We start from the raw sequence: 25,290 nt of genomic DNA, 5'->3' as shown, positions 1-25,290 counted from the left end.
CCCCACCCCCACCCCCATCCCACCTGCTCAGTCAGACGAAGGGGACCACTCCCACCGAAGCGTGAGGAGCGCTGGTCCCCCATCCAACGCCCCACCCCGTCTGACGCCGAACGCCGTCCCAGTCCCTAAGCCCTCGGACCACTGGAAAACTTGCGTTCAAACAGGAAAACCAAAGAGAACTGAAAGCCCGGTGTGGAAGGGCTATCGGTGCACCCACATTCACAGCAGCACGATTCCCAACAGCCGAGGCGCAGGAGCCCGAGGTCTGTCCGCGGACCCTGGCGTAGGTGGGCGTGAGCCGCATCTGTGCCGAAGGAGGAAGTCGTGGGGCGGGGGGCGAGCAAACTGGGGTCCCTCCGCACAACAGGGTATTACTCAGCCGTAAAAAGGGAATGCCAACACGCGCTATGCCCCCGATGGACCGATGGACCCTGAGGATGCGGCGCTCGGCAAAGTCAGCCAGACACAGAAGGACGAACTCTGTCGGATCCCACTTCTGGGAGGTTCACAGGGACAGAGCGTAGGTGGGGGGTGCCAGGGGCTGGCAGAGGGGGACGGGGAGTTAGTGCTTGGTGGGGACAGAGTTTCGGTTTGGGAATGTTCTGGAGACAGAGGGTGGAGCTGGCTGCACAACGGCGCGAGTGTGTTAACGATGGTTCAAGTGCTCGATTCACGGTACGTATATTTCACCAAAATTAAAAATAATAATTTAAAAGGTAAATCAAAACCTAGAATGTTTTGTTTCTATGACCCAAAGAATACTTACTGTATGTTTACTGCGTCCAAGTCCCACACTTGGAAAGGGTTTACAGCCCTTCCAGCCCCTGAGCCCCGATGTTCCCAAGTGGGCCCTGGTGAGCTCCACGGGAGCACAACTCCGGGTCTGGGCCCTCGGAGGGCAGAACCCAAGCCCCTGGCTTCCCTCCCTCACCGGAAGAGCACCTCAAACAGAGCTGTGTGCTGGTATCGCGGGACTCCCCAGCCCACAGACCCCTTCCTAGCGGCCCTGAGAAGGGGGGCACACAGAGATTAGACATTCTTGTTTCCCTTGCCTCGGGCCACGACCCTCCCTCCCTGAGGAAGAGCTGCAGGAAGACCCTCCAAGATAAAACCTCAGGAGGCACGAAGCCCCTCCTCCCGCCCGAGGCCTCTGCCTCCAGTGGGCACTTACAGGGCAGCCCGCAATCCCTCTTGAGCAGGAGCCTGCCTCCCCGTGGCCCAGTGACCAGCGGCACGTGGGAGCCCGTCCCAGGGTCCCAAACCCATCCTACCCCCATGTCCCAACACAAGCCTGCCACCTCCTCATTTCCGAAACTTCCAGACCCCCTCTGACAGCAGAAGCTCTATGCCACGGCGCGTTCTGACCAGTAAAAGGGGCCCCTCGAATCCCAAAGATTCTGTCCAAAGCCCAACACAAGCCAAGCTTGCTGCTGCATCCTGGTCCATCCTGCATGGACAGAGAGGGCCACCAGTCCCCCCCACCAGGCTTGGAAACCCTGCCCCGGTATATTCTTGGCCTCCCCGGAATCATGTCTCCACCCACCTGCTACCGACCCCTGCCCCCCATATTCAGACTCCAGGGCAAAGCCAGCTCCCTATCCCCAAACACCGAAGCACGGCAGGCACGCTTTTGCTACTCACCCTCTTGGCTCTTGGGTGGGGCCTCGACCACGGGGGGCTGGGGCTTGGGCTCCAGCCTGCTCTGCAGCTGAGACATCAGGGCATGTTCTGAATTCTCCAGGGTCTGGGGTGGGATGGGGGAGGCGGGCACCTCGGCTGGCTTGGGCACCTGGATCTCGACCCTCTTGGGGGCTACGTCCGCAGTGGGGGCTGCGGGCACCTCGGGGATCTTGGAGGCAGGGGTCTCCATCCTCCGGTGTGCTGACTCCTGGGGCTTGACTATGGTGATCTCCGTCCTCCGAGGGGCGGGCTCTGGCGTCTTGTGGCCCAGCGCCTCCGCTCGCTTGAGCCCAAAGCGAGATGGCCCGGGGGCACTCGCGTTCTCCACCTGCTTGGACGAGATGTCGATGGAGATCTCCGTGCGCCGGGACACGGGCTCGGTCTTGGGCCCCGAGAGCTCGACCCTCCGCAGCGCAGCCTTGGGGGATCGCTGGCTGAGGGAGTCTACATGGCGGGCTGCAGGCTCGGGGTTCTTCACACCCAGGTCCTGGAACTTCTGGGTGGAGCTGGCCACAGTGGCCCGGAGCACGGGGGTCTGGACCCTCCGGTGCGGGGTAGAGTTGGGCGTCTCGGCCTCCTCGACCTCAAAAGATCTTTTCAAGGCTGGAAAACATAGAGAGGGGGATGTGAGGAGTGGACGGCTGGGGAACGCACTGCCGCCAGGGGCCCGGGAGACTCCTGCACCCTCCACCTCTTGGGAAGAAAGGGGACAGCCCCACTCTTCTAAGGGACTCCAGCACCAGCAACTGTGCACACTGGGAGAGCACGAGAAAGCTGGAGCCTGGAGGACACCAGCCTCTCTGTCCCCCATAGCCATGGCGTGGACGTGCCAGCCACGTTTTCTATAAAGATTTTCTGGCTCAAGGGGAGCTCTGATTTCTTCCTTATTGGCCTTCCTTTATCCCTCCTCACCCCCACCCAGCGCAGACACCACCAGACACAAACACACCAGCAGCAGCGGGGGGGGGGGGGGGGGGGGTCCTGAGTCACACCCAGCCACAGTCATAGCCTGGCAAAATCACGACGGCAATGACACCATCATGACAACGGCACCAACAGCCGGCACTGAACTTCTAACACAGGTGCTGGGTTTACCGTGTACCCTTACTCCCCACGCGACCCTTTGCTGTAAATACTGTTAACCCCTGGTACGGATGGGGAAACTGAGGCCCTGGTACTTAAGCAACGTGCCCGATGCGTGGAGACAGAGTGGTGGGGCCAGAAGATGTCTCCGTCCAGCTGCAGCTGCAAGACCCAAGGTTCTAACTGTTTAGCTGTCCTGTTGCAGGCGGCATAATGGAGCCCTGGCATGGTCCACAACGCCCAACTCCCTCGGTCCTCACTTTCGGCTGCCTCTGCCTGCGTGCCATGGTTGCAGCCCCAGCCGGACCGGGGCCCCCATGGGCCGCTGGCCATCTGACTCCCACCCTGCAGCCCAGTGCTTCCACCCGGCTGCCCGCCACCTCCGTGGCCAGGGGACAGCGCCTGGGAAGTGGCCCGCCATCCCCTCGGTCCCTGCAGCCACGCTCCCAACAAGAACCAGCCGCTCCCATTATAAAGACCAGAGCAGGAACAGCCCATGTGACAGGAACACGCACCAGCTCCTTCCCGGCCCGGCCCCAAGCAGGCTCCCGGCAGCCCGGAGTGTCTCTCTCTCCCACCCCTCGCCTCACCTCACCGACCCACCCCCTCTCCCCTGAGCCCAGGATTTCCCATGACCCCACCAGGGCCTCCCCGGACCCCCAGCTGGCCTCGGAACCAACAACAGCCAACTGGGGCCATTCTCAGTGCCACCCCCAACCCTGAGTCTTCCCTCCTCCAAACTCCAGCTCAGTCTTGTCTCTTCCCAGTGGACAGGACTTCCTCCAGGAGCCCAGGGCCTGGTGGACGGCTGAGCGGGTGGGTGGCCGGGGAAGCACGTGCTCATCAGCACCCGGAGAGCGAGGAAGCGAAGGAGGCCCTCGTCCCCGACATCTGGCTGCCTGATCTACGTGTTCCCCAAACGCGGCGCCCCAGCAGCACCCCTCCCAGCCCTGCACACCTCCTTCTCAGGGCACAAAGGGCACAAAATCCTGAGCTGCAAAGCTCAGCCATCCCAGAGGCCCCGCAGGGACAGAAGTGTCCCCGGTCAGAGGGACCCAGCGTGTCACTGAGCCCGTCTTGGGGATCCAGCCGTTGCTCAGGTGTGCCGCTGGCCAGAGCTTCGGACTCGGCAGAATCCGGAAATCTGCATTGTTTTACGTGCCATCTCCTGATCCGTATATGCTGGCAGAGAAAACATCCCCTCTGAAAACACGTAGCAGTCACACAGAACCCCATCCACAGGCTGCAACTGGCCTGGGGCCCCGCATGTGACCTCCGGTTGATAACGTGGCCAGGGGCGGTGGGGTCCTGGGCCGAGTGGCAGGGATGTGCCCAAACAGGGATGCCGGCACCTCTCCCCTGGGGGCTAGCCCCTAAGAGAACCACAGAGTGCAAACTGCTCGTTCCAAAGAAGGCTGAGGTGACAAAGGACAGGGTGTGTTAAACTGGCCAGAAAGTCCAGAGCTGAACACCTGGAACCGTGACCTCATGGGGTGCCCCGGGGCCTCAAGGCATCTGGTCTACCCCCGGCCTCGAGAGCACTGTCCAAACTGGCCCCGAATGGTGGCCCCCGTCTGTCTGCGAGTCCCTGGGGTTCATCCGGGGCCGAGCTAGAGAACAGAGTCGGGGGGTGGGCCTTTGCCCAGGTGTGCCCCAGAACGAGACGACTGCCTCTCCGGGAGTACCCATGAGGTCTGTGACCCCATTTGGAGGTGCCCTCAACCAGCAACTCACGCACCGAAGCAAAGCCCCCCCAACTCAGGCACGGACGCTCGCCGAGTGGGGATGCATTCGAACCCAACACACAGATCACCGCTGAGCCAAGTCGGCAACCCTCCTCCCTGGGCAGGTCACCGCCACGGCCATCTCCACAGACGCACGCGCTGTCCCCACCCGCCGCCCTCTCCTCTCACTGCTCTGTGCCCCGTTGCGGCACTCGTCACCCCGGGCCCTACGTGACCTGTGTGCTCATCGTCCCCCTACACCATCAACCGAGGTTCCCTCTCCGGCTTCAGGCTCCGCCCCATCCCATCCATCCGGGTGAGTCCTAGGCTCCCAGAGAACGGGAGCCCCGCCCGACCTCAGGGTGGTGACTGTCGACAAGCGTCCGGGTTGTTTTTGAGGATTTATGCCATCCCCCCGAAATGAGCACACCAGCACTGCCGCCTCCCCTGATTTCAGGTCCCCCCCAAAGCCAGGCTTGCTGTCGCCTCCTGCCCCAGCCCAACGCGGTTCACACCCCTCCCTCCCATGTCATCCAGGCCATGTCATGACGATGGTAACTGGCTTTGGGGGGGGTGTTTGGGGTCCCCGGAAACATCCTCACCCTCGTAACTCCACAAGCCGCCTCTCCATCCCTTCACGGGCCTCAGGTGCTGCTCCTACGTGACCTGAAGATGGGAGCAGGCCACAGGTTTGTATCTGCGGGCACAGAGCCCCAGGGGGCCCCAGGGGGCCCCAGAGCAGGGGCTGCAAGCAGAGGCACTGGGTCTTCACCACCTGTTCAGCCTGAGAAGCTCCACTTCCTTCTCCGGTTCCGTAGTGGGATGGCTCGTGCCCCCCCAAAAGCTGTGTCCCAGTCCTGACCCCCAGAACCTGTGAAGGTGACCTTATAAGATAAGGTAAGGATTCCGGATGACGCCATCCTGAATTTAGAAGGGGCTCTAACTCCTCTAAGCGTTCTTACACAAGAGAGAAGAGGGGGATCTGTGGCCCAGACTCAGAGAGGCCGTGCGAGACCGGAGACCGCACGGATGCAGCCCCAAGCCAAGGGAGCCCGGGGCCACCAGAAGCTGGGAGAAGCAGGAAGCATTCTTCCCTCCTGCTTTTGGAAAGAGGATGACCCTGGTGACACCTTGGCTTTGCACTTCAGGCCTCCAGAACGGTGAGAATACATTTCCATGGCTTGAGTCCCCCAGTCTGTGGTAATTTCTTACGGCCCCAAGAAGTTACCACAGGGCCCACTGGAGGGTAAGACGTCTGCACGGCAGGCCTGTCTGGGCTCTCCCCGTGGTGCTGCCACCCTGCCCTGCACCCCGGCCCCTCTCCAGGGACCCAGGAGGAAAAGCCACCTCCTTTTCCCTCTCCTGGAATCCCACAAAGCCATAGACGGTAGAAATAGTCGTTGGGAGTGACACCGCTCTTGACTCACACCGGGAGATCTGGTGACGAAACAGGTCATTTTTTAAGGCAGGCTTCACAAGGGACCGCCTGTACCACGGAGGATGTGGTGACACGAGCAGCACCCAGCTGGGAGAAATTAGCAGACTGTCCCGAAGCTTCCCCCTTAGAGTCCTAAAAACACACCCTGGGTCCCAGGCACAGACACAGCCCCCGTCCTTGGGAGCCCCCTCCACCAGCTTCGAGGGGGGATGGACGTGACCTCCCCTGCGGCAGGGACCCCTCCCCTTCCCTGCGAGCCTAGAGCCAGGCAACGGATGTGCACAAGCGGCCACAGAAGCCACCAAGAGTGCTCACGAGCCGGTCACTCTGCATGTCTGAGACCCTGTGTGACCGCATGTCAGATCTGATGTCTGGGCAGAAAAGCGACCTGCCACTGGACCCTTGGGGAGCCCTGGGGAGCAGCACGGGGCTGCCTCCTCTTCTGTCCACAAGATGTCATTGCGGTCAGAGGGCACGAAAGACAGCCCCAGCTGAACAGGACAAACCAACGGCCTCGGAGCCTCCAACGAGTACGGACGGGGCCATCGTCTGGGAGGGAGAGATCCTGCCATCCATCTCCATGGGACAGGAGGTGCCCCCGTTCTGCTTACACGGTTACCAAAACAGGACTGCCCCCCTTATCCCTCCTCTGCATTCGAGTCCCCCCAAAGCCAGGCTCAAACCTCTCCTGCTCCCTGAGACCCTCCAGACCCCCGCCCTCCCTAACGGGCACCGGCAGCCCAGAGACGGTAGTCCTTGCACCTGGGCCTGCTGCTGGGGATTTACCCTCAGGAAATAACCCGAAGCAGAGAATCTATGTATGGGGACGTTTGCATCAGCATTAAAACAGCAAATGCTGGAAACGATCCGGGTTTACATAGATTTTCCAAACCCATATGCCAAAGTCCTGCGCAGTCATCAAAATCACGGTTTTGAAGATGAGAAATGTTGAGAATATTGAGTAAAAATAGCAGGATACAAGATGTGTGCAAAGATCTGACTCCATCTCACACGCACATGTGCGGAGCACACGCACGCTCGCGGAGGATGCGGTTTCTGGATGGAGTTCAGGTGGGTGCTTTCTCCATTAGACTCTCCGGCCTTTTCCCAGCACGCCTGCACCAAGCGTGGGCCGCTTACCACTTTCAGGGAATAAAACCATCAATGCTGTTTTTAAAAACAGCCCTTGCTGTGAACAGGGGAGGCTGTGGATAATCACACGCTGGCCCAGCCCCACTCCTGCCCCAAGCCCGGCCCTCTCCAGCCCACTAACCACCTCCAGGCCCGGCCAGCGCGCAGGCCAGGGCGCCTCTCCAGATGCTCGTCCATCCGTGCCCGTGGGGGTTGAAGCAGGAGCAGCCCGGATCTGGGCCTGTTTAAGAAGGAATGCGTGGTGCACAAGGGGCCATTGTGAAGGTCCCTGCTCCGACCACAGGCTGCAGCGAGCCTCTCCCGCTTCCGGGAGCACAGAGCGGCTAGTCTGGGGAAGGGGGCACGGGGGGGGGGCAGCCACAAAACCCCCCCNGGCAGCCACAAAGCCCTGCTCCGGGGCAGGGGGGCGAATGTCATGCAGAGAATGTTAGAGACTAGGTCAAAACAAACCCAAGCACAACTCCTGGGAGACAGGAGCAGCGGGGAGATCGTGCGGCCCCGTTCTGGGCTCAGGCTCCAGGAGCGCCGACCCCAGCCAAATGGAGCCTCTTCCAGGTACCAGGGGAGCAGGTGTTCCCTTTATAACAGCGTGGCCACCCAGAAGCCAGGGTCGCAGCCCAGGGAACCAGGCAGGGAGTACTGACCTCCTCCCCGTCCTGAGCCTGCAGGGCAAGGCCGCAGGGAGGTCCGTCAGCGTGCTCAGGGCCAGCCGTGAGGCCCTGGGTCTCCTCCCGTGGGGGCCGCGCTGGGGCACAGGCCCCTGGCTCCGGGTCAAGGACTCCGGCAGGGCCTTGACAGAGCGCGGTCTCGCCCTGGCGGACAGGAGCTGGGGGCTGCGGCGGGAGCCACGAGATGCTCCGGGTACAGCAGGGAGACGGCAGACAGGACAGCGGTCAGTTCTGGAAGCAACAACTCCTCCAAAGGAAAAGAACCTGAGGCCACGAAGGCAGGACTCATCCCAACTAAAGAATGCATTACCTACGGAAGGACAGAGGGGCACGGCAGGCAGAGGAGCACAGGGCAGAGGGCCGGGGTGCGCTGGAGGCACTGACAGTCACTGGACCATGTGGGGCCGATGGCGCTCACGCAGACTGTGCTCCTCACGTCAGCGCCGTGGGGAGAAGCTCCAACAGGGAATAACTCAACCTCAGTCATCGTCATTGAGTCTCTGCTTCCTCGGCTGTCCTACCATGGCCAACAGGATAACACAATGGTGCCCGTGACCTAATTATCACTATTGTTCACGTCTGCCCCTGTGGGTGGGTGTGCATGCAGGCATGTGTGGTCACCCCCACGCGCGGCCGAGGTGGCACGGGCCTTACCGATGTCCCTCACATCCACGGCCAGCCTCTGCCCCTCAGCCCGAGGGCCTGTCCCGGTGGCCCCCAGGTGCCCAAGCCCAGAAGGCAGGAAGGGGTTAACACTGCTCCCCAGGCCAGCAGCCTTTGGGCAGTAAATGGAGGGTACAGACCCCAGCTGTCCCCCCTTGGGACACGGTGCAGGGACCCCCAATACCCCCAATGGGCCCTAGCTGTCCACCCGCCTGACATGCTCGGTGCTGCACCCTCCAGGCCAAGCCCTTCCAGCCTCCTCTGCTGGGGAGTACCTGGGCTCACCCGCCCAAGCCCGCTAGGATCCCTGTCTCAGAAACTGCCCCCAGGGGCTCCGTGGAGGGGAGATGGCTAAGGAGGCAGGTGGGGAAGGGGAGGGGGATGTGTCCTCAAGAAACAAAACAGTCCAAAAGGAAAAGCTTGAAAACAGACACTGGCTGAGTGGGGCCTGCACCGGGGAGCCGAAGGCCGCCAACAGCTCAGCCAGCTGGGCCTTAGAGTTCACACAGAGAAACACGTTTAACAACAAGCAAGAGGCCACGTCCAAACAAAGGAAGAGCGGATGGAGAGCACGCCACCCATGGGTCCAAACCCTCCACCCGGCCCCTCTCCCTCTGCCTCCCCAGGGTGAGGCCCGGCCGGGCTGCAGGGCCAGATGCAGCCTGAGAGCCACGTCCCATGCCAGCCCCGCGCGGCTCCCGCTCTGGCTCGGGTCTGGGGGCCAGCGAGGTAGCTCAGGGCTACGGGCTGCCCTGGGCTCGTGTCCACGTGCGGGCAGCGGAAGGCGGCCTGGGGAGCCAGGCAGCGTGCACTCGGCCCCTCTCCCTGGCCCTGGGACCACCAGCAGGCCTGCATTTCAACACCAGGCCCGGTCTTACCGAGGGTCCGGCCTAGGCCCCCTGGACAAGGAGGAACCAGCTGACCCCCATGAGCCCTGGGGGGATGTGCAAGGACATCCAACAGTATGGCTGAGAACTGTGGATTGACCAGAGGATCTCTGCGCCCAAGGGGGGCCATGCAGCCCCAGGCAAAGCATGTGAGCTGGCCCTGCCCCCGCCTTGATTGATTTGGATGACTGTCTTTTGCTTTAGGTCTGGGGGACACAGGCATCCCGGGGTCCTTCTTGCTCCTCACAGCTTCCACACACGAGGCCTGGCCCCCTACTCTGGAACGGCAATGAGAGCGAGCACAGGCTGGGTTTCCCAGACGGGGCCAAGAGCAACAAACAAGCCCCCTCCCTCCCTTCCCAGGGCTGCAGGAGGAGCTCGGCCCATTGCTCAGGGGCTCCCCCGCCCCCGCCCTCGACAGCCTACGTGGCACCCTTCCCCGGCCACGACATTTCCAGGCACAAAAAGAATACAAAAGCCAGGAGCGGAGCACCAGCGACCCCCAACCCATACACAGGCACACACGTGACCCCCTCAGCTATGAGCGGGAGCCCAGTGGCAGCTAGGGTCAAAAGCCACCTTCTCTTATTCCCCAAATTTACTGTGCCAACTTCTCCCTGAAACAAGTTCTCTGGCAGCCTGGCAGGCGAGCAAGGGCACAGGTATAACCAGCCCTCCCCACCCTCGCGACAGTCCAGTCCCCCCAGCATGGGACCAGAGGTCCCACCGGCTTCCTGTACCATGGCTCCCAGACTCTGCTATGCAGCCCACAGAAGACACTGGTCGAACGGTGGCCCCCGACAGGATAGGTCCGAGTCCCAGTTCCCAAAACCTTTGAAAGGGACCCTGCTTGGGAAAAGGGTCTTTGCAGAAGTATTAAGGATCTCGAGAGGAAATCACCCTGGATAAGGGTGGGCCCCACATCCAATGGCAGGTGTCCTCCTAAGATACAGAAAAGGAGGAGAAGGCCACATGACCAGGGGCAGAGACTGGAGGGATGTCCACAAGCCAAGGACTGTCACTGAGGCCGGCCAGGACAGATGCCTGGAACAGACACTCTCTCGGAGCACCCAGCAGGAACCAATCCCTGCCCACACCTTGACTTCGGGCTGTGGGCTCCAGGACGGGGACCGACTAATGTCTAATGTTTTAAGCCATCCAGTGTGGCACTTTGTTACAGCAACCCCAGGAAATGAACACGCCAAAAGAACACGGAAGAGGGGAGGTCTGGCAGCCACCGTGGCCGCCGTCTGTGGGTGAAGCCACTTCCTGCCATGACTCCCCAGCTCTGAGAAGGGGAACACGGGTACCCTGGAATTGGACTGGCCTGGAAAGAAGGAGCCTCTCCCCCTTGGCCTGCATCAGGCCATGAGCTCATCCCGGCCCCCTCCTGCTGTTGCTCTCCCTCCCCGGCCTCAGAGCCTCCCCCACGTCCACCCAGGCCAGGGCCCATGCATCCCGCCCACCTAGGATGCCCCAGCTCACACCTGTTGTCCCAGTGTCACCTGACAGGGCACCCTGTTTGCTCCCAACACTGTCTGCCTTGGGGCAGAAAGTTCTCTGGTCCGCCTCCCTTCAGAGGGTTCATTACTGGTGCTTACCCCTCCCCCACCAGAGAAGGGCCTAGGGCCTTGGAGTGACAGCTGTCTAGTCCGGGAGACCCGGCAGGCAGGCAGCCTGGGACAGCCTGGTAATGATTCCTGCTACGAGAAGTCTCTACACGGAGTAGAGACGACACACGGGCATGGGGACTCTTCTCCCAGGTGAAGGCCTCTCTGTGCTTGCTCCTGCCGTCGGGCCAGTCCCCCTGGGTCCGGTGACACAGCGTCATTCCAGGCAGGTTGAAAAGTCCCCTAAGACGCTGGACCACCCTTTTGCCTTGACTAAAGTTAAGGGAACATGGGCACATGTAGAACTGTCTTGCAAATGGAAGGGTCTTGTCCTCCCCTCTCTCAAACCAAGGAGAGAGCAGAGCGGCAGGACACCACCCGCTGAGCAGCCAGCAGAGATAGGGATGAGATAGGCCAAGAATGTCCTGCCCCAGGGTGGGGCTGCTGGGTGGGCAGAACTCTCCCTGGACGGGGGAGGGGGCCCAGCCTGGAGCGAGAGGGGCTGACACAGGACCTCTCCAGCCTCCTCGGGTCAAAGGTTCTCAGATAAATGGCAGTCAGGGAGGGCAAGAGGGAGCCCCTGGGAGGGCACTGACTTCAAAACCCGAAACCACAGGCCGAAGCTTCAAGGGCCTCAGAGGTCATACAGCCCAGAGCCCTTCAGCCTGCAGCCCCCTTCCTGGGCACCCCAGACACCCTGCGGGGGTCTCCAGGGGGTCCTGTCCCAGAAAGAGAACAGAGCTGCCGGTTCCAGGTTGAAGCACAGCCCGTCCCCCCACAAGAGGGTCCCCACCACCTCCTCAGTCCTCTCCCTCCTTTCTACCCGCACCCTCCAACCGCCCACCTTCCCCCAAACCCGCAGGCCTGTAAGCGCTACTCCTCAGGGTGCCGCCCCGGCCCCCACCCCTGTCCTTGGAGCAAGGATAGTCCCTGTGAACAAGCCCTCCCGCACCTGCCTGGCCATGTCCCCGGGGGCTTCTCTCCCCGACCACGCTTGCAGCAGACCAGGACCGCGGCACCTAGGACGGCTGGGCTCCACGGCGCAGGCCGAGCTGCCAGGCCGCGGTCAGGGTGGGGGGCCAGCTGCTCCTGACCCGCCAGGCGGAGGAACCACCCCGCCTTCCTCACTGACTACCGGGGGAGACGGTAAATGCACTTAAGGGGGGGGAAAAAAAGGGAAAAAAAAACCAAACCAGCCTACCACCAGGGGCCCCTCGGTCCAGGTGGAGCCCTCCATTAATCATGCAGCCTGCCGAGGGATGCCAGGGGGACAGATGGAGCTGCCTGTGTTGTGGCCTCGGGGAGGCAGCAAGCGGGTCCTGCCCAGCCAACGGGAGCTTCGGCCTAATTACAGGGGACGGTGACCCCAGGGAGCAGGGGTCAGGCGTCGGTCAGAGCAGCACCCAGAAGTCCAGCTGCTGCCCAGGCCTACCGAGGAATGGTGGGGGTGGGGGGTGGGGGAGGAAGTGACTCAGGGACCACAAAGCCCTACCCGCTCCGACATGGACTCGTGGGTTCAGCTTCTGCCAACCCAGAGAGGGTGGAGTGGCCTTGGTCTCTATCCTCAAGGACAGGAAGGGTCTGGCAGGGGAGGGGGACACAGAAAACTAAAAGGACGAGGTGAGTTTGTTGTGTGGAAGAGACCACAGCTGGATGCTGAGAAGATTCTGGAAGGGGCTCCCAGGGAGCAGTAGCACCTCCATCGAGGGAGGCTGCCTGGCTGTTCCAAAGAGCCCGGGGAGTGGGGCGCTGAGTGAGGCAGCCTCCAGGGTCCCTCCTGGTCGGGGCCTTACCGGGCTCTCACCAGGGACGGCAAGTTCTTGGTCAACTCTGTACAGGCACCAAGAGCGTGAGAGACCCCTGGGCAGGTCCAGCAGGTGGGCCATGGGCAGCTGCTCAGAGGACAGCAGACAGGACACACCACACTCCTGGCACACGGACGTGGAGGCCGGGGCCTGGACAGGCCAACATCCCTCAGAGCCTGGCCTCCCGCTCCCCACCTACCCATCCCGCCCCAAGCCTAGAACACTCTGCTGCCCCTCGCATGGGCCCCTGGGGTGGGCCGCCGGAGCAGGCTGAAGGGCGGGCTGAAGGCATGTCCGTGTCCTAGCCCCCTGAGCCCATAAATGGGATCTTGGAAACAAGGTCTTCGCAGATGTGATTAAAAATCTCAAAACACGATCATTGTGGATTTAAGGTGAGACCTCAAGTCGATACTGAGCGTCCTCCTAAAAGACAGGAAAGACAAGGCCATGCAGAGGAGGGGACTCATGAAGATGAGGCAAGCAGGCGACGGGTCCACAAACCACGAATGCCAAGGACCGCAGGCAACCCCAGGAGCTAGGACCGAGGCCTGGGACATGTTCTCCCTTGGGGCCTCCAGAAGGAATCAGCCAGGCTGATGCCTGGCTTTGGGACCTGGGGCCTCCTGCCCCGGGCTTCACACCCCCAGCCTGTGGAACTTTCCTACAGGAAACTCACACGCTCCCGCTGCCCCCCGGCCTACTAAGCCTTCTCTCCCACCTGTGCCCCTGACCCACCTGTGCCCCGAGTCGTCCCCCCCCACCCCCGCCAGTGCTGATCACACACACTTGTCGGGTCCCGGTCTCGCTTTTCCAGTGCCCACCCAACCACAGCTTCCAGGCAGCGTGAACTTACTCTTTTCACATTTTATGTTCAGAAAGGCTCCGAGCATTCACCTGCCCTGCATGGCCCAGGAAGAGCAGGCAGTGCACCCCAGCAGCTGGCACGGGACCCTGCGGGGCATCCTCCCTTTGCTGCACAAAGGGCCTCTGGACAGGCAGTGTGTGACCCTCAAGTTACCTGTCTGCTGGGCTGCAGGTGAACAATAAATGACCCCCTCCAGGGCCCACCCCATAAAGAGACAACCCTCGTTCTGCTTCTGGCCTGCCTGAGAAGGAAAACGGAAGCGCGGTTTATGGTGAGCTCTAAATCCGTGCCAGAACTCCTGGCAGACCCCCGCCACTGCCCTGCACCGCCCAGGACTGCCAACGCCGCCCCAGAAGCCCTGACCCACCCACGCAGGGCCCAGGCTGCCAACTGCCAGTCCTCATTCCCGCCTCTGCAGCCTCCAGGCAGCCAGGCCCTCCCTCCCAGGCCACCAGCTGCAGGGGCCGCCACCTGCCCAGGAACCGCTCAGGGTCCACCACCCAAACAGGGACCCACCCCACCCGGACACCCCCTTCAGGGGCAGGAAACAGAACTGCCTGCAGGAATGATACTTTTCTTAACTAAAAGAAAAGAACTGTAGCTCAGCTGTCGACGTAACTGCTCCGTGTGGGACGGTCGGGGCAGCTCCACTGAGCCCAGGGCTGGGGAGGCTGCCTGCGCCAGACAGATGAGCCCTCTGGCCTCAGCGTCCTGTGACAGATAGACCAGAAAGAAGGGCAGGGCTGAAGAGCCCCTTCCAGCTCTCACACCCTCCGACCCCAAGGCCATTCTGAAGTCGGCCGGCAGCTCCAGCCACTCTTACTGCCCCCAAACTCTCAGTGACTGCGGGATGGACAGGGAGGGCCAGCCCACCTCCTCCCCGGGGCTGAGGTCGAGGACCACAGCTCTGGCCACATTCCTCTGGGGCCAAAACCACAGCTGGGAGTGGCGCGTGTGAAGGGGGCTCCCGGCCACGCGCACCTCTGGGCCAAGGGGCCTTCCGTCAGCCAGCAGCCCAACCTGGAGCTGGAGCAGCCAGCGGGAGCACCTCTCCAGCAGCGCGGGAGCCTGGGCTGACGGAGTGATTCTTCTGTTTGACAATAAACTTGCAAAGATAACATCTATTGCTCTTTTCCTGACTCTAAAAGCAGTCTAGGTACGATGCAGAAAATGTGCCAGACGCAAAGGGAAGAAAAACTATCGATAAACCATGACCCAGAGAACCACTGTCAGAATCTTGGCCAGGGTCCTTCCAACCCTTCTGCTGCGCATGTACGTGCAGGGACGCACTCTGAGCTGCCCTCGGGTAGCATCGTGTGGGCCAAATCTCTACTGCTCGAGCACCAGCTCTCTGAATTCCTCTGTAGGTATAAGGCCCTGGTTCCCGATCACTCTCAGCGCTGACCGCTGATCTCTGGAGCTTGTTAAAAAAATGATAGCTGGTCCCGGCCTCCTGGAGGTTCTGGGTCAGGACGGCTGGGTGGGCCTGGCACCCCAAGGTGCGTCACAGGGGAAGGCGGGGGAGGTCCTTACAAGCCTCCTCTCCACCACCACCCCTTGCTGAGAATCCTACAAAAAGAAAATCCTAAGCACCAACCATCGTGGGGGCCGCCCTGACTAGAGACCTTGGAGATAGCAGCTCAGCAGCCCAGCCTGCCCCCCACCCGACCCCAAAAGTCACCCAAGATCAGTCTAGCCTCAGCCACCACCGCTCAGCTCCCACATCGGTCATGATGGGAGGACGCACTGGGCACTGCTAGGGGCAGAGGCCCATGTGACGGGGCGGGGGGGGGGAGGGCGTGTCGGTCACGAGGCCTCAAAACCTGCCCATGGCCCACACCATGTTGACCTTGGACAGAGAAGGTCCAGGCAGCCCAGGGCAACAACACACGGTTTAACTCACCTGCTATGGGAAACACAGAGAGGAGAGAGGTGCAGCCCGGCTCACAGGGCCCCCACCAGCCCCTGCCTCCGCGAATCAGCCCGCGCCTCCCCACAGACTGTCACCCTCCCGGGGACAAGAGCAAAGTCTGCTGATGCTTGTCCCTGCTGCAGACCGCGTGTCTGCTGTGCCTAACACCAAATTCCTGTTGCACCCCATCCCCAGTGTGATGGTACGAGGCCTCTGGAGGTGCTCAGGACATGAGCGTGGAGCCCTCGGGAACAGTTCGGTGTCCCTGCGAAAGAGACCCCTCCGCCCAGTGAGGACACGGGGAAGACGGCCATCTGCAAGCAGTACCTGGCAGCAAGGTGATCCTGGATCCCCAGCCTCCAGGACGGTGAGGGATGAATGCACGGTTTAAGCCCCACCGTCGGGTTTTTGTGACCGCGGCCCGCACAGACCACCAGCACCGCCCCTTCTGCACCAGGGCCTTGGGCACTGCCCGGCATATCCTACGAACCCACAAGTCCGTCGCTTTGAATTTCTAACAGCCGACGTTGCAGGGTGCTTACTCCAAGCCGGGCACGGCTCTCACGCCCATTCAGTTCTCATGGTCACCCCAAGGCACGGCAACTTGACGCCCTCCCCAACTCCCAGAGGGGAAGCCAAGGCCCGGAGAGGCAAGAAACTGGCCCAGCATCACAGCCTGGGTTCCAGTGAAGCCAGGTCCCAACCACCACTCCGGCTCCAAACCCCACCAGACCCCCCACGCCGAGAGCCACACCCTCACAGGGAGAGGGCCCGCTACCCCCCAGCGCTGCACGGAGCCCTGAACCCTCACCACCTCTCACAAGCTCCCCGCCACCCCGCAATGTGGGCGCTGTGCTTCCCATCTCGCAAAAAGCGGTCACAGAGCTGGAGGACAGCGAGGCCAGGACTGGAGGAGGGGCAGCGGCCACCAGACCGCAGGCTCTAGATGCCCAGCCGTTCCCCACCCAACGCTCACAAGGAGCCTGAGCTATCCATCACGGCCCGGCAGGGTCGGCCCGTGGCAGGTGGCACCAGGCGGGGCCAGAGGGCAAGATTCAGCAGTAGGGAGGGATGGGCTGATGCAGGTGCGGGTCAGGAGGACCTGGGTCTGCCTGCCAGCGTGGCCGGGGGCCCGGGGTGACCCTAAGTGCGCCTCAGCAGCCCGTCCAACTTGCCAGACTGTGGAAAGACCGAAAGACTGAGCAAGTGCCCATGCCAGCGCCTGGCACACAGCAGGCGCTCACCAAAGGAGCCGGTTATGGAAACTCACCACCAGCTCGGTCAGAGGAAGCCCGTGAGCAAAGGGGGAACAGCTGGAAGGGCCGGGACTCCGGTCAGAAACAAAGAATGCAGGAGGGAGGGAAGGAGGGCGGGAGTGAGGCCAGAGCCTGACAGCTGGCTCCAGGGCAGCTGTTTGCGAGAGCCTGGCTTCATCATTTAAATATTAGGAGAGATGTAAATATTTGAGTGCACAAGGCAGGGGGACGATTTCATTCCTCACCAGTGTCCCCATTCTCCCAGCTGCCCCAAGACTCGGTGTCCCCCAGGGGCTGGGGTGGGGACAGCCACCCAGGAGGGAGAGGACACGACTCCACCTCCCTCCTACAAAGGTGTGAACGGATGACGGCCTTCCCCATCTCACCCCAAAGGGGCCCCAGGCATGCCAAGGGTTTCTTTAGTAGCTCAGCAAAAAAGCAAAGCAGCCCTTCCTGCAGGTTTGTGGAGAAGGCCCAGGACTTAAAGCTCGCCGCTCCAACCTGCCACCAGCTCCACCCCTGCTAGGTGAACACATTAGGCACCTCTCTCCCCCCTGCATCATTCACCACCCAAGTCCCTCCCGGCTCACCTAGCCTCCCGACCAGGAGCAAAGATGGAGCCCGGGTCCTCCTTGTGAGCACAGCCCCAAGGGCACCCCATCAGGTACAGGCCCCTCTGCCGGGTGTGGGCACAACGGGACCCCCCCCAAACAACTAGGAGTTGGGAGAAATCACAAGAGAACCCAGCCAGCACCAGGTGCCTGGAGACCCTGCCTGGTAAACTCCCACCAGGGACTCTGGTTAGGTGCTCCTTCCTCCAGGAAGCCCTCCTGAACCCACCCCTCTTTTGGATTCATGCTTGGACCCCCAGAACCTAGAACAGAGCTGGCATTTAGCTGGTGCCCACAGACAGCTGTTGACTAAAAGGAATGAGCCCACTGCTTCTCCCACCCCACGGATCCTCCTCCTGGCCCAAAAGGGAACAGACGAACGCCAGCACTGCTTCTCAATCCAAACAAAAAGCCAAAATCCACTTTCCAGAGCGTGCCTTCCCTGACTTTTTATGGGGGACAGGAGGCAGGGGACAGCAAAGAAGATCTCCCCTCCAGGCCTGGTTGGGAGCCAGGAAAACTTGTATGCTTTTACTGTAGATAATCTCGGTCTCCGGGATACACGGGGCAGGGGCCTGGCCTACCACTCACAGGGAAAATGCCCACCCACATGGAAAGGAGGGCCAAATATCCCAGCTCGGAGCCGGCTGCCTGGACCCAGGGAGGGGGCCAGCCCGGACACAGAATGAGATCCTGCCCGGGCCAGTACAGTAATCCACCGGGCTGCTGGCCATGATGCTTAGAACCAGAAACATGTCCATCTTCCAGGTCAGTGCCTGGGGGAGGGGAGACGGCAAGGTGGCACATACTGGGGACATCTGTCTCTTCCCACCGAAAAGAAAGATGATGCTATCTGTCACCTAACCTCCCACGGGCAGAGAGGAGGTTGTCTGTGGCCCGGGTGGCTCCCTTCCTCAATTCCAGGGGACCCTCAGCTGTAGCCTCCCGCAGGTGGGTGCCCAGGACCCCCAGACCCTACCCCAGGGGACAGCCAGAAACCCATCAGCAAAGACAGCCAGTCACTGGCCAGCACTCCTCGAAGGGTCAGGGAAGGCTGTGGCTTTGGTTATGAGACCAGATACAGAATCATCGAAAAAGACCTGACAAGGCCTGCAAAAGAGCATTCCAGCCCCTCCTTGGAAAACTGAGGAAGCAGGGCACAGAGGGGGAAGGAACCCTGGAATTCCCCCACTTGATCCGAATAAGCAACAGGCCGCAAGACCTCCCCACCTCCCCATGGCCACCCATTTGTACCCAGGGAACAACCATGGAACCCCCCAGCCAGACAGATGGGCCCTCGGAGACCAGAGGAGTCGAAGAATGGACAGGAGGGGGGCAAGTCACCTCTCCTCTTCCCCTTCCCCATCTCCCCTGGCTTTCCCAGGAGTCTATATTCCAAGTGTTTGAAGGCAAAGGCTCCCGGCCTTGGGGCCAGGGACACAGGAAACTCTAAGCCATGGGTGGGGAGGACACACTTATGCATTTAAGGCCAGGCCCCTGGATTTTTCTGGATTTTGCAACTCAGCCCAGTAGAGGGAAAAGGCCAGAGTCCATAGAGGCTCACCCTCCCGGGAGGGGCTATTAAAAACTCAGGAGCATGGGGAAGAGAGCAGACAAGGAAAAACAGCAAACACAAGAAAGAAAAGAGGTAGGCTGGGGCTTCATTCCTGGCTCCCCACCTTCTCTGCAGCCCCGGCTCCTAACAGAGTCCTGGGCTGGGCGTGGGGGCTCCAAGGACATCAGAAAACGGGCACTGTCCTCTTGTCCCTCCGCCTAAATTTCTGGGCACTGGCAGCACTTTTAAAAATGACAACAAGCTTAGGAGCTTCCAGAATGTCTCCTGGTCCAGGCTGCATGGAGCCTCCAGGCTCTGTCCCGACCAAATTAAACAGCCTCAACCCAGAACTGCCCCAGGCGCCGGGAGTGTCTGGCAGCCGACCGCTGGGTCTCTTTGGCTGCATATTACAAATCCTCAGGCTTCTGGGACCATGCTCCAGAGAGTTCCGGACCGTTCGGTCTCATAAGCAACTCAGAGAGCCTCCAAATTTGGGGAAAACCGAGAGGGCTTTGGAAAGAAAAGCAGTGCTGGGCCATTTTTCCTCAGTGGCTTTGTCAAAAGCAGGCACAAAAGCTCCTCTCCTGGCTCAGTGTCGGGGATGAAAACGAAATCTCCCGGGGCCTCAACCCTCTGATGAATCTCCCACGGGAGCCCCTGGCTGCCCTGACCCTCAACGCCCCCCCACGACCATTCTACACACCCCACTAGGTCTTTGACGGTATACAGCACGTAGCCCACTGTTCCGGCCACACAACAGTGAGCAAAGACACACAGCCCTGCCCTCAGGGGGCTCCGAGCCCAGCGGGAAGCCCCTGGTCCAGCCAGGGAGGCGGGTAGGGCTCCTTCCTGGGTTTCGGGGCCACCACGGATCCCCTGAGTCTGGCCCCCAGGCCCTTGCTGATAGTGCCGGCCGGGCTGGGCCGGGCTGAACCGTGGTGGGGGCCGGGTCTCTGAATGTGACCTCCCCTGACCTCTGGACACGCAAGGAGGAAGAGGAGGACGGAGCCCTGCTCTGCTCGGCCAGCGCCAGGGTCTGCGGGCTAGAGAACCGAGGGGCAGGCTGAGGCCACGGGCACTGGGCAGACAGGTCCCTGGCTCCCGCGGGACAGGTGCACCATCTGCACCTCCGTGTGGCCCTTGGTGCCGCTGCGTCACATGCAGGCCACCATGTCACTGCCCCCACCGGCAAGACAGCAGCCTCTGTAAATGTGACCTGAGCAGGTGCCCCCCACGTGCCGGGTGCCGTGCCAGCTGTGCCCACCACGGGCCCTGGGAGCTTCAGCTCTGGGTTTGTCTCTCCAGGCAGGGAAGCCCTTGGAGCCCCCACTCCGTGCCCAGGCTCCCCGTGGCCTCGGCAGGCAGGGGTGCAGAGCTCCCGGGCTCCCTGGGCACAGGCAAGGCAGCCGGCTTGCCCCTGCCCTCCCCCTCGGCCCCAGACGAGACTGTTTCCTTGCTTAAAGCCCACACACAAGCAGGACTTGCAAAAGGGATGCTGGACAGGAGGACGCCCCACCAGCACGTGCCCTCCCTGCCAGGGGCTCCCTGCCTCGCTCCCCTTTCAGTCAGGCTGTCCAGCACCAGCCCATGACCCACCATCTGTGAGGCTCCAGGGTGGGGAACGGCAGAGAAGGCGGATGACCTCTCCAGGGAAGCAACCCCGCAGCCCACGTGAGCCCAGCCTCCACTCTGACAGGGAGAGAGCTGTGGCACCCCCAGGGAGCCCTGCCAGGCCAGAGGAGGGGCTCCCCCAGCTTGGCCAGGAGCCTGAGCGTCTGCTGGACTCAGGGGAAGTCTGGGTGGGCTCCGCAGCTGCTACTAACCCACAGTACCGACCACACCGCCAGCCTTACCCCAGGGGGACCAGATAGGCCCTTGCCTGCGGCCTTGGAACACCTTCCATCACCCAGATCCCGAAACTGTGGCGTCCGCCCCAGCCCCCCCAGCTCCAAGAGCAGCAGCAGCACCCCCCACGCTCCCGGGAGCAGGACCTGTGCTCAGGGCTGCCAGCCACATCGACCTGAATCCCAGGACCACCCTCGCAGAAGGGGAAACTGAGGCTCCAGCTCAGACACTTCCCATGCACTATACAGCTTTCACCAGCAGTGGGCTCGCCCTCCTGAGCACTGCACCCCGAGGGCTCTCGCTTGCCCTATCCGTCACCTCTCTGGAAGGCCCTCCCCCTCTGGATGTAAGCTCTGCCCACCTGCCCCGCTTCAAACCTTCCCAGAGATCCGTGTCCTCCAGAAAGCCTTTCTAGAGGGATGCCCCGCAGCGTGAGACGTGCCGCCACCTCCCCAGCCCAGGTCTGGCACTTGGCCCGGCTCAGAAGCCCATGACAGAGTGCTCCTGCTACCCCGTGCACACATGTCTGCTCTCCTCCCCACGCCAAGCCCGGTCCTGTGCTCTGGACACAGACAGTACCCGGCCACTGCTGCGCTGGCAGCCAGCCCCTAAGAATGCTGTCCCCTCGTCGCTGCAGAACAGACACCAGCCAAACCCCTCAGGCCCGGCTCCTCCAGCCCTGCCCAGTGACCTCATGGCCCTCTGGCTCCCGCCTCCCGCCACCAAGGCGGGGACTACGAGGAGCTGGTACTCACAAGAGGCCTAGCGTCTGGCTGGAAAGCAGGAGGCATCACTCGAGAGGCCGCTGGCATTAATTAGGGACAGGTCTGTACCCATCACCAAGCAACAGGCCTTGTCCTTCTGGGATGCAAGGGGCACCTGCATCCAGCAGGCGAGGGAGCCCGCATCCCAGGTGTCTGCCTGCTCCCATTCCCCCAGGAGACCCACTCCCTGCCCCGCCCCCCACCCCCTACCGGCCTGCTCTCCGGGGCCCAGGGCCTCCAGGACCCTTTCCAGGAGGGTCCTCCAAAGAGACAGCAGAGGCTCTAGAAGGATAGGCACAACCTGTACGCGACAGAACACAGCTGCGGACCGGAGCGCCCGGGGTTCTGGGCCAGACTGCGTTTCCACAAACATCCAGCACTTGCAGGATTCTTTCACCGCATGCAAATATGGTTATAGCAAACAGCGCGGGGGCAGGCCGGCCAGCAGCTAGCACTTGGAAGGGCTTTGTTACACAAAGACCAGAGTTGTAATAGCGTTAGCCTTAACAGATTTGGCCTGTCCTCACCCAAGAACACGGCTCCGTGCCTCCACCGACCCGGAGCGAGATCGGGGAACGAGTCATCCCTCTTGCCACCCCCTCCCAGGCCCATCTTCCCGGGGTGGGGCAGGGGGGTCAAAACGCTCTAAAAAAGTCACATGAGCAAAATACAAGACCCTCTTCTCACCCTACATGGGGTTCTCCACGGAACTCCAAGGTCATCCTTCAAGGGAAGGCCAAGGCCACTGTGGGACGTTCACGCCCATGAAGGACACTGCCACCCCCTCAGTGCCCAGGGCAGACGTGAACCCGACAGACACGTCCATGACAGAGGACGGGCTGTATCCCCACGCCTCCTTGACAACGTGACAGAGCCAAAACGGGAAGGGTGCCCCACAGGGCAGGGGACAGAAGTGCCCGGGACGTGGGGCATCAGATCTACACAGCCCACACACACCCACCTGGGGTGGCTTCCTGTCAGTCCTGTAGGGGCAGCTGCTCCGGCCTGGACACCCGCCCTGCACCCCACCCCAGGTGCCTTTCCCTCAGCCCCACGGGGCACGCGACCCTGGCCCCGATACTCTCACTAGCTCCAAACCTCCCAAAGACACCCGACGACCGCCTCTGGCCCCCTGCAGGATTCCAGTGTGCTAGGATTGCAAACCATCCCCAGCAACGCCATGGCTCAGAACTTGCTGGGCTTTGGTGGTGGCCCCTGGGGCTTCTGATTCTCAGCAACGAGCACATGCGTGGTGACAGGCCATGTCTGCTGGCCCCAGAACTATGGGGGTGCAGCAGCGGCTGAGGGGCTGGCAGTCTCCTCCCCACCCCCTTTCGTCCTACCTTGCAGAAACCCCAAGACACCATGTGGGCAGCCCCACGGACCCAGACCAGAGCTCCTCCAGCTCTGCTCTCGCCACTCCAGCTGCCTCCCCAGGACAGTCCCAACTCCCAGCGGGCACGCCTGGCCTGGCCCTCTGATCCGCTCCCACTGGCCCCTCCTTGTGCCCCATTCTCCAATGGACCAGCTCATTCCAGCCTCCCCCGCTTCTGCCTGCTGCCCGGGACCTGAGTGCTCTCCTTCTCCCTCCTGCAACTGAATTCCGACTTTCGCCCAAGGTCTGCCTCCTCCACAGCGACCTTTCCCTGCCTGGGCTCCGCCGCACCGTCTCCATCACTGCTGCCCGGGTCGCGAACTGTCCTCCTTCGCTGCCCACAAAGGTGGGCTCCTTCCCCACCACGCCCAACACCCAACTCCACTGCGAGCTACTGGGGCACTTAGGGAGGCCATTCCGGTCCCCGAGCTGGCCAAGGAGGGCCCTCACACACCCCTCCACCCAGAGGCCCGGAGGCTCTAGCGCCCGACCTCTCTGCCTTCAGAGCACTCTGTTTGTCAGAGCACAGGACAAGGCGACCGAAGCACACAGGGGACCAGAGGGTCCCTAGGAGTGAGAAATCTCCCCCTGGAGTCACAGGGCTGCCCACTGTTGCACCAGGATGGTCTCAATGAGGCCACTGTCTCCAACCAAAGGAGAGGGTCAAGAAGCCGCCTGGGAGGCCGGGCAGAAGCTGCCAGCATCTCCAGATGGGGCCTGTCGCGGTCAGGATGGAGTCACCCACGGGGACACGGAGACAGAGCTGCTAACAGCCGGCATGGCCCGAACTGGAACAGCAGCAGGACCACACCACCCCCAAATCTCCGCCTCCTCCTCCTGCCTCGGGGCTACGTGGAGCCCACAAATCCCTCTGCCAGCCCCATGCTTTCGGGTCAGGGACTGCAAGCCGACCTCACCCCCACAGGCCCCAGGGAGGATGCGCACACAGCTCGGGACCTGAAGGGGGCAGCCGTCTCCAGACCAGCTGGTTCCCGCACTTGGACACTTAGGAGATGAAAGGCCCCGAGAGCAACAGGGAGAGTCTCAAAGCACCAGCTGCAGGAGAGCCACGGTCTGGGCCCGCAGAAGGAGAAACAGAACGAAGGAGACGTAGGGAGACCCCAGTAGGAGCACGCTACCCAAAACGTCCAAAGAGCAGGGCGTCCCACAGCAGCCCTGCAGACCCAGAGTCACGAAAGTGCTCCGGCTACCCAGCCAGCCACCAGCCAGCGCCTCCTCTGCGTGGGTGTGCCAGCCACTAGACCCCAAACACTCCTGTCTCTTCGCACCCCTGCCCAAGCCAGCCTAGGCCCAGCCCAGAATCACAGCCACTGCAGCTCTGCTTGGGATCCAGCCAGGCTCTGGTTCTGAGAAGTGCCCCACAGACGCGGCTGACCCCATGCGTACTGCAGAGCTCCGGACACACGGATCCCAGCCCTGGCACTGCCCCCGGGGTGATAGAGGACCTCCTGGCTTGGCCTGGCACCTGGACATCTAACTCCTTCCAGCCTAGCCGCCCCAAGGCCGGGCCCACCAGAGGGCTCTGCCCAGGGCTGCTTGGGAGCCCCTTGGAGGGGCGGGGGCTCCAGGTTCCAGCAAAGGCAGGACCGCCCCTCAGAATTCCGGCCCCAGAAGTGCTGCGGACTATTGTGTGAGCTTCCCTCCCGACCGCTTTATTTACTCCCCGGGACGCCGGGACGCAGAGCCTCAGGCAGTCACGAGGACGCACGAAGGCGCGCGCGCGCACACACATACACACACACACACACACACACACACACACACACGAGGCTCAGGGCTGGGAAGACCCGAGCACTCGGAGAGAAGAGCCCCCCCAAGTCTCTGCACACACTGTAAACCCCGAAGCCGGGGGAGGGGACCAAAATGCGCTCCCTACCAGCCCGCAGGCCCCTCAGCCCCCGCGCCTCCCGACTGCAGGAGGCGGAAGGGGGTGTCCCCGGGCCTGGACCGGAGCCCAAGGGGCACCCCCCGCTAGACCCCGCCGGCCCGAGCCATGTCCGCTCAGCAGCCTCTCCGGCCGGAATTCGGCTCGGTCCGGCCCCAAAACTGGTGTGGGGGAGGGCGGCCGCGCTCTGGGCTGGACGCAGAGGCGGGTGACCGGCTCCTCGCCCCGCCGCAGGGCCGCGGGGGCCCGAGGGCCGACGGGGACCGGGACCCTGTGACGGCCGCGAGGGAGCCGCGCGCCCCGGCCAGTTCCGCGGCTGCCCCGCGAGCCCTCGAGGGGACTGTCGCCGCTCGGCAAATACAATAAAAGGAAGGAAGCCGGGAGGCAGCGCGGGGGCCGCCGAGGCGCGCGGGCCCCGGACCGAGTCCTCCACGTAGGCGACGCGGGCGCGGGACTGGGGGCGCGCGGCGGGAGGGCGCCCCTTCGGGGGT

The 25,290-nt window shown here is 62.3% G+C and overlaps 1 protein-coding gene across 8 annotated transcripts in view; it reads right to left on the bottom strand.

Moving 5' to 3' along the window:
* Window positions 1-25,290, bottom strand: part of SEPTIN9 (septin 9) — a 137,756-nt gene that overhangs the window by 69,641 nt on the left and 42,825 nt on the right. For 6 of the 8 annotated variants that reach the window (XM_034640104.1, XM_034640110.1, XM_034640107.1 and 3 more), the window contains one exon: window positions 1,642-2,283. In XM_034640104.1, the coding sequence (XP_034495995.1) occupies window positions 1,642-2,283 (642 nt within the window). Of the gene's footprint in view, window positions 1-1,641; window positions 2,284-12,106; window positions 12,240-22,861; window positions 23,067-25,290 lie in introns of those variants that run through there. The other 2 variants (XM_034640103.1, XM_034640105.1) reach the window with 2 other exon arrangements.

The sequence above is a fragment of the Ailuropoda melanoleuca genome, chromosome 13 (genome assembly GCF_002007445.2).
Source record: "Ailuropoda melanoleuca isolate Jingjing chromosome 13, ASM200744v2, whole genome shotgun sequence".
Lineage (NCBI taxonomy): Eukaryota > Metazoa > Chordata > Mammalia > Carnivora > Ursidae > Ailuropoda > Ailuropoda melanoleuca.
This window is presented reverse-complemented; position numbering and strand designations above follow the sequence as displayed.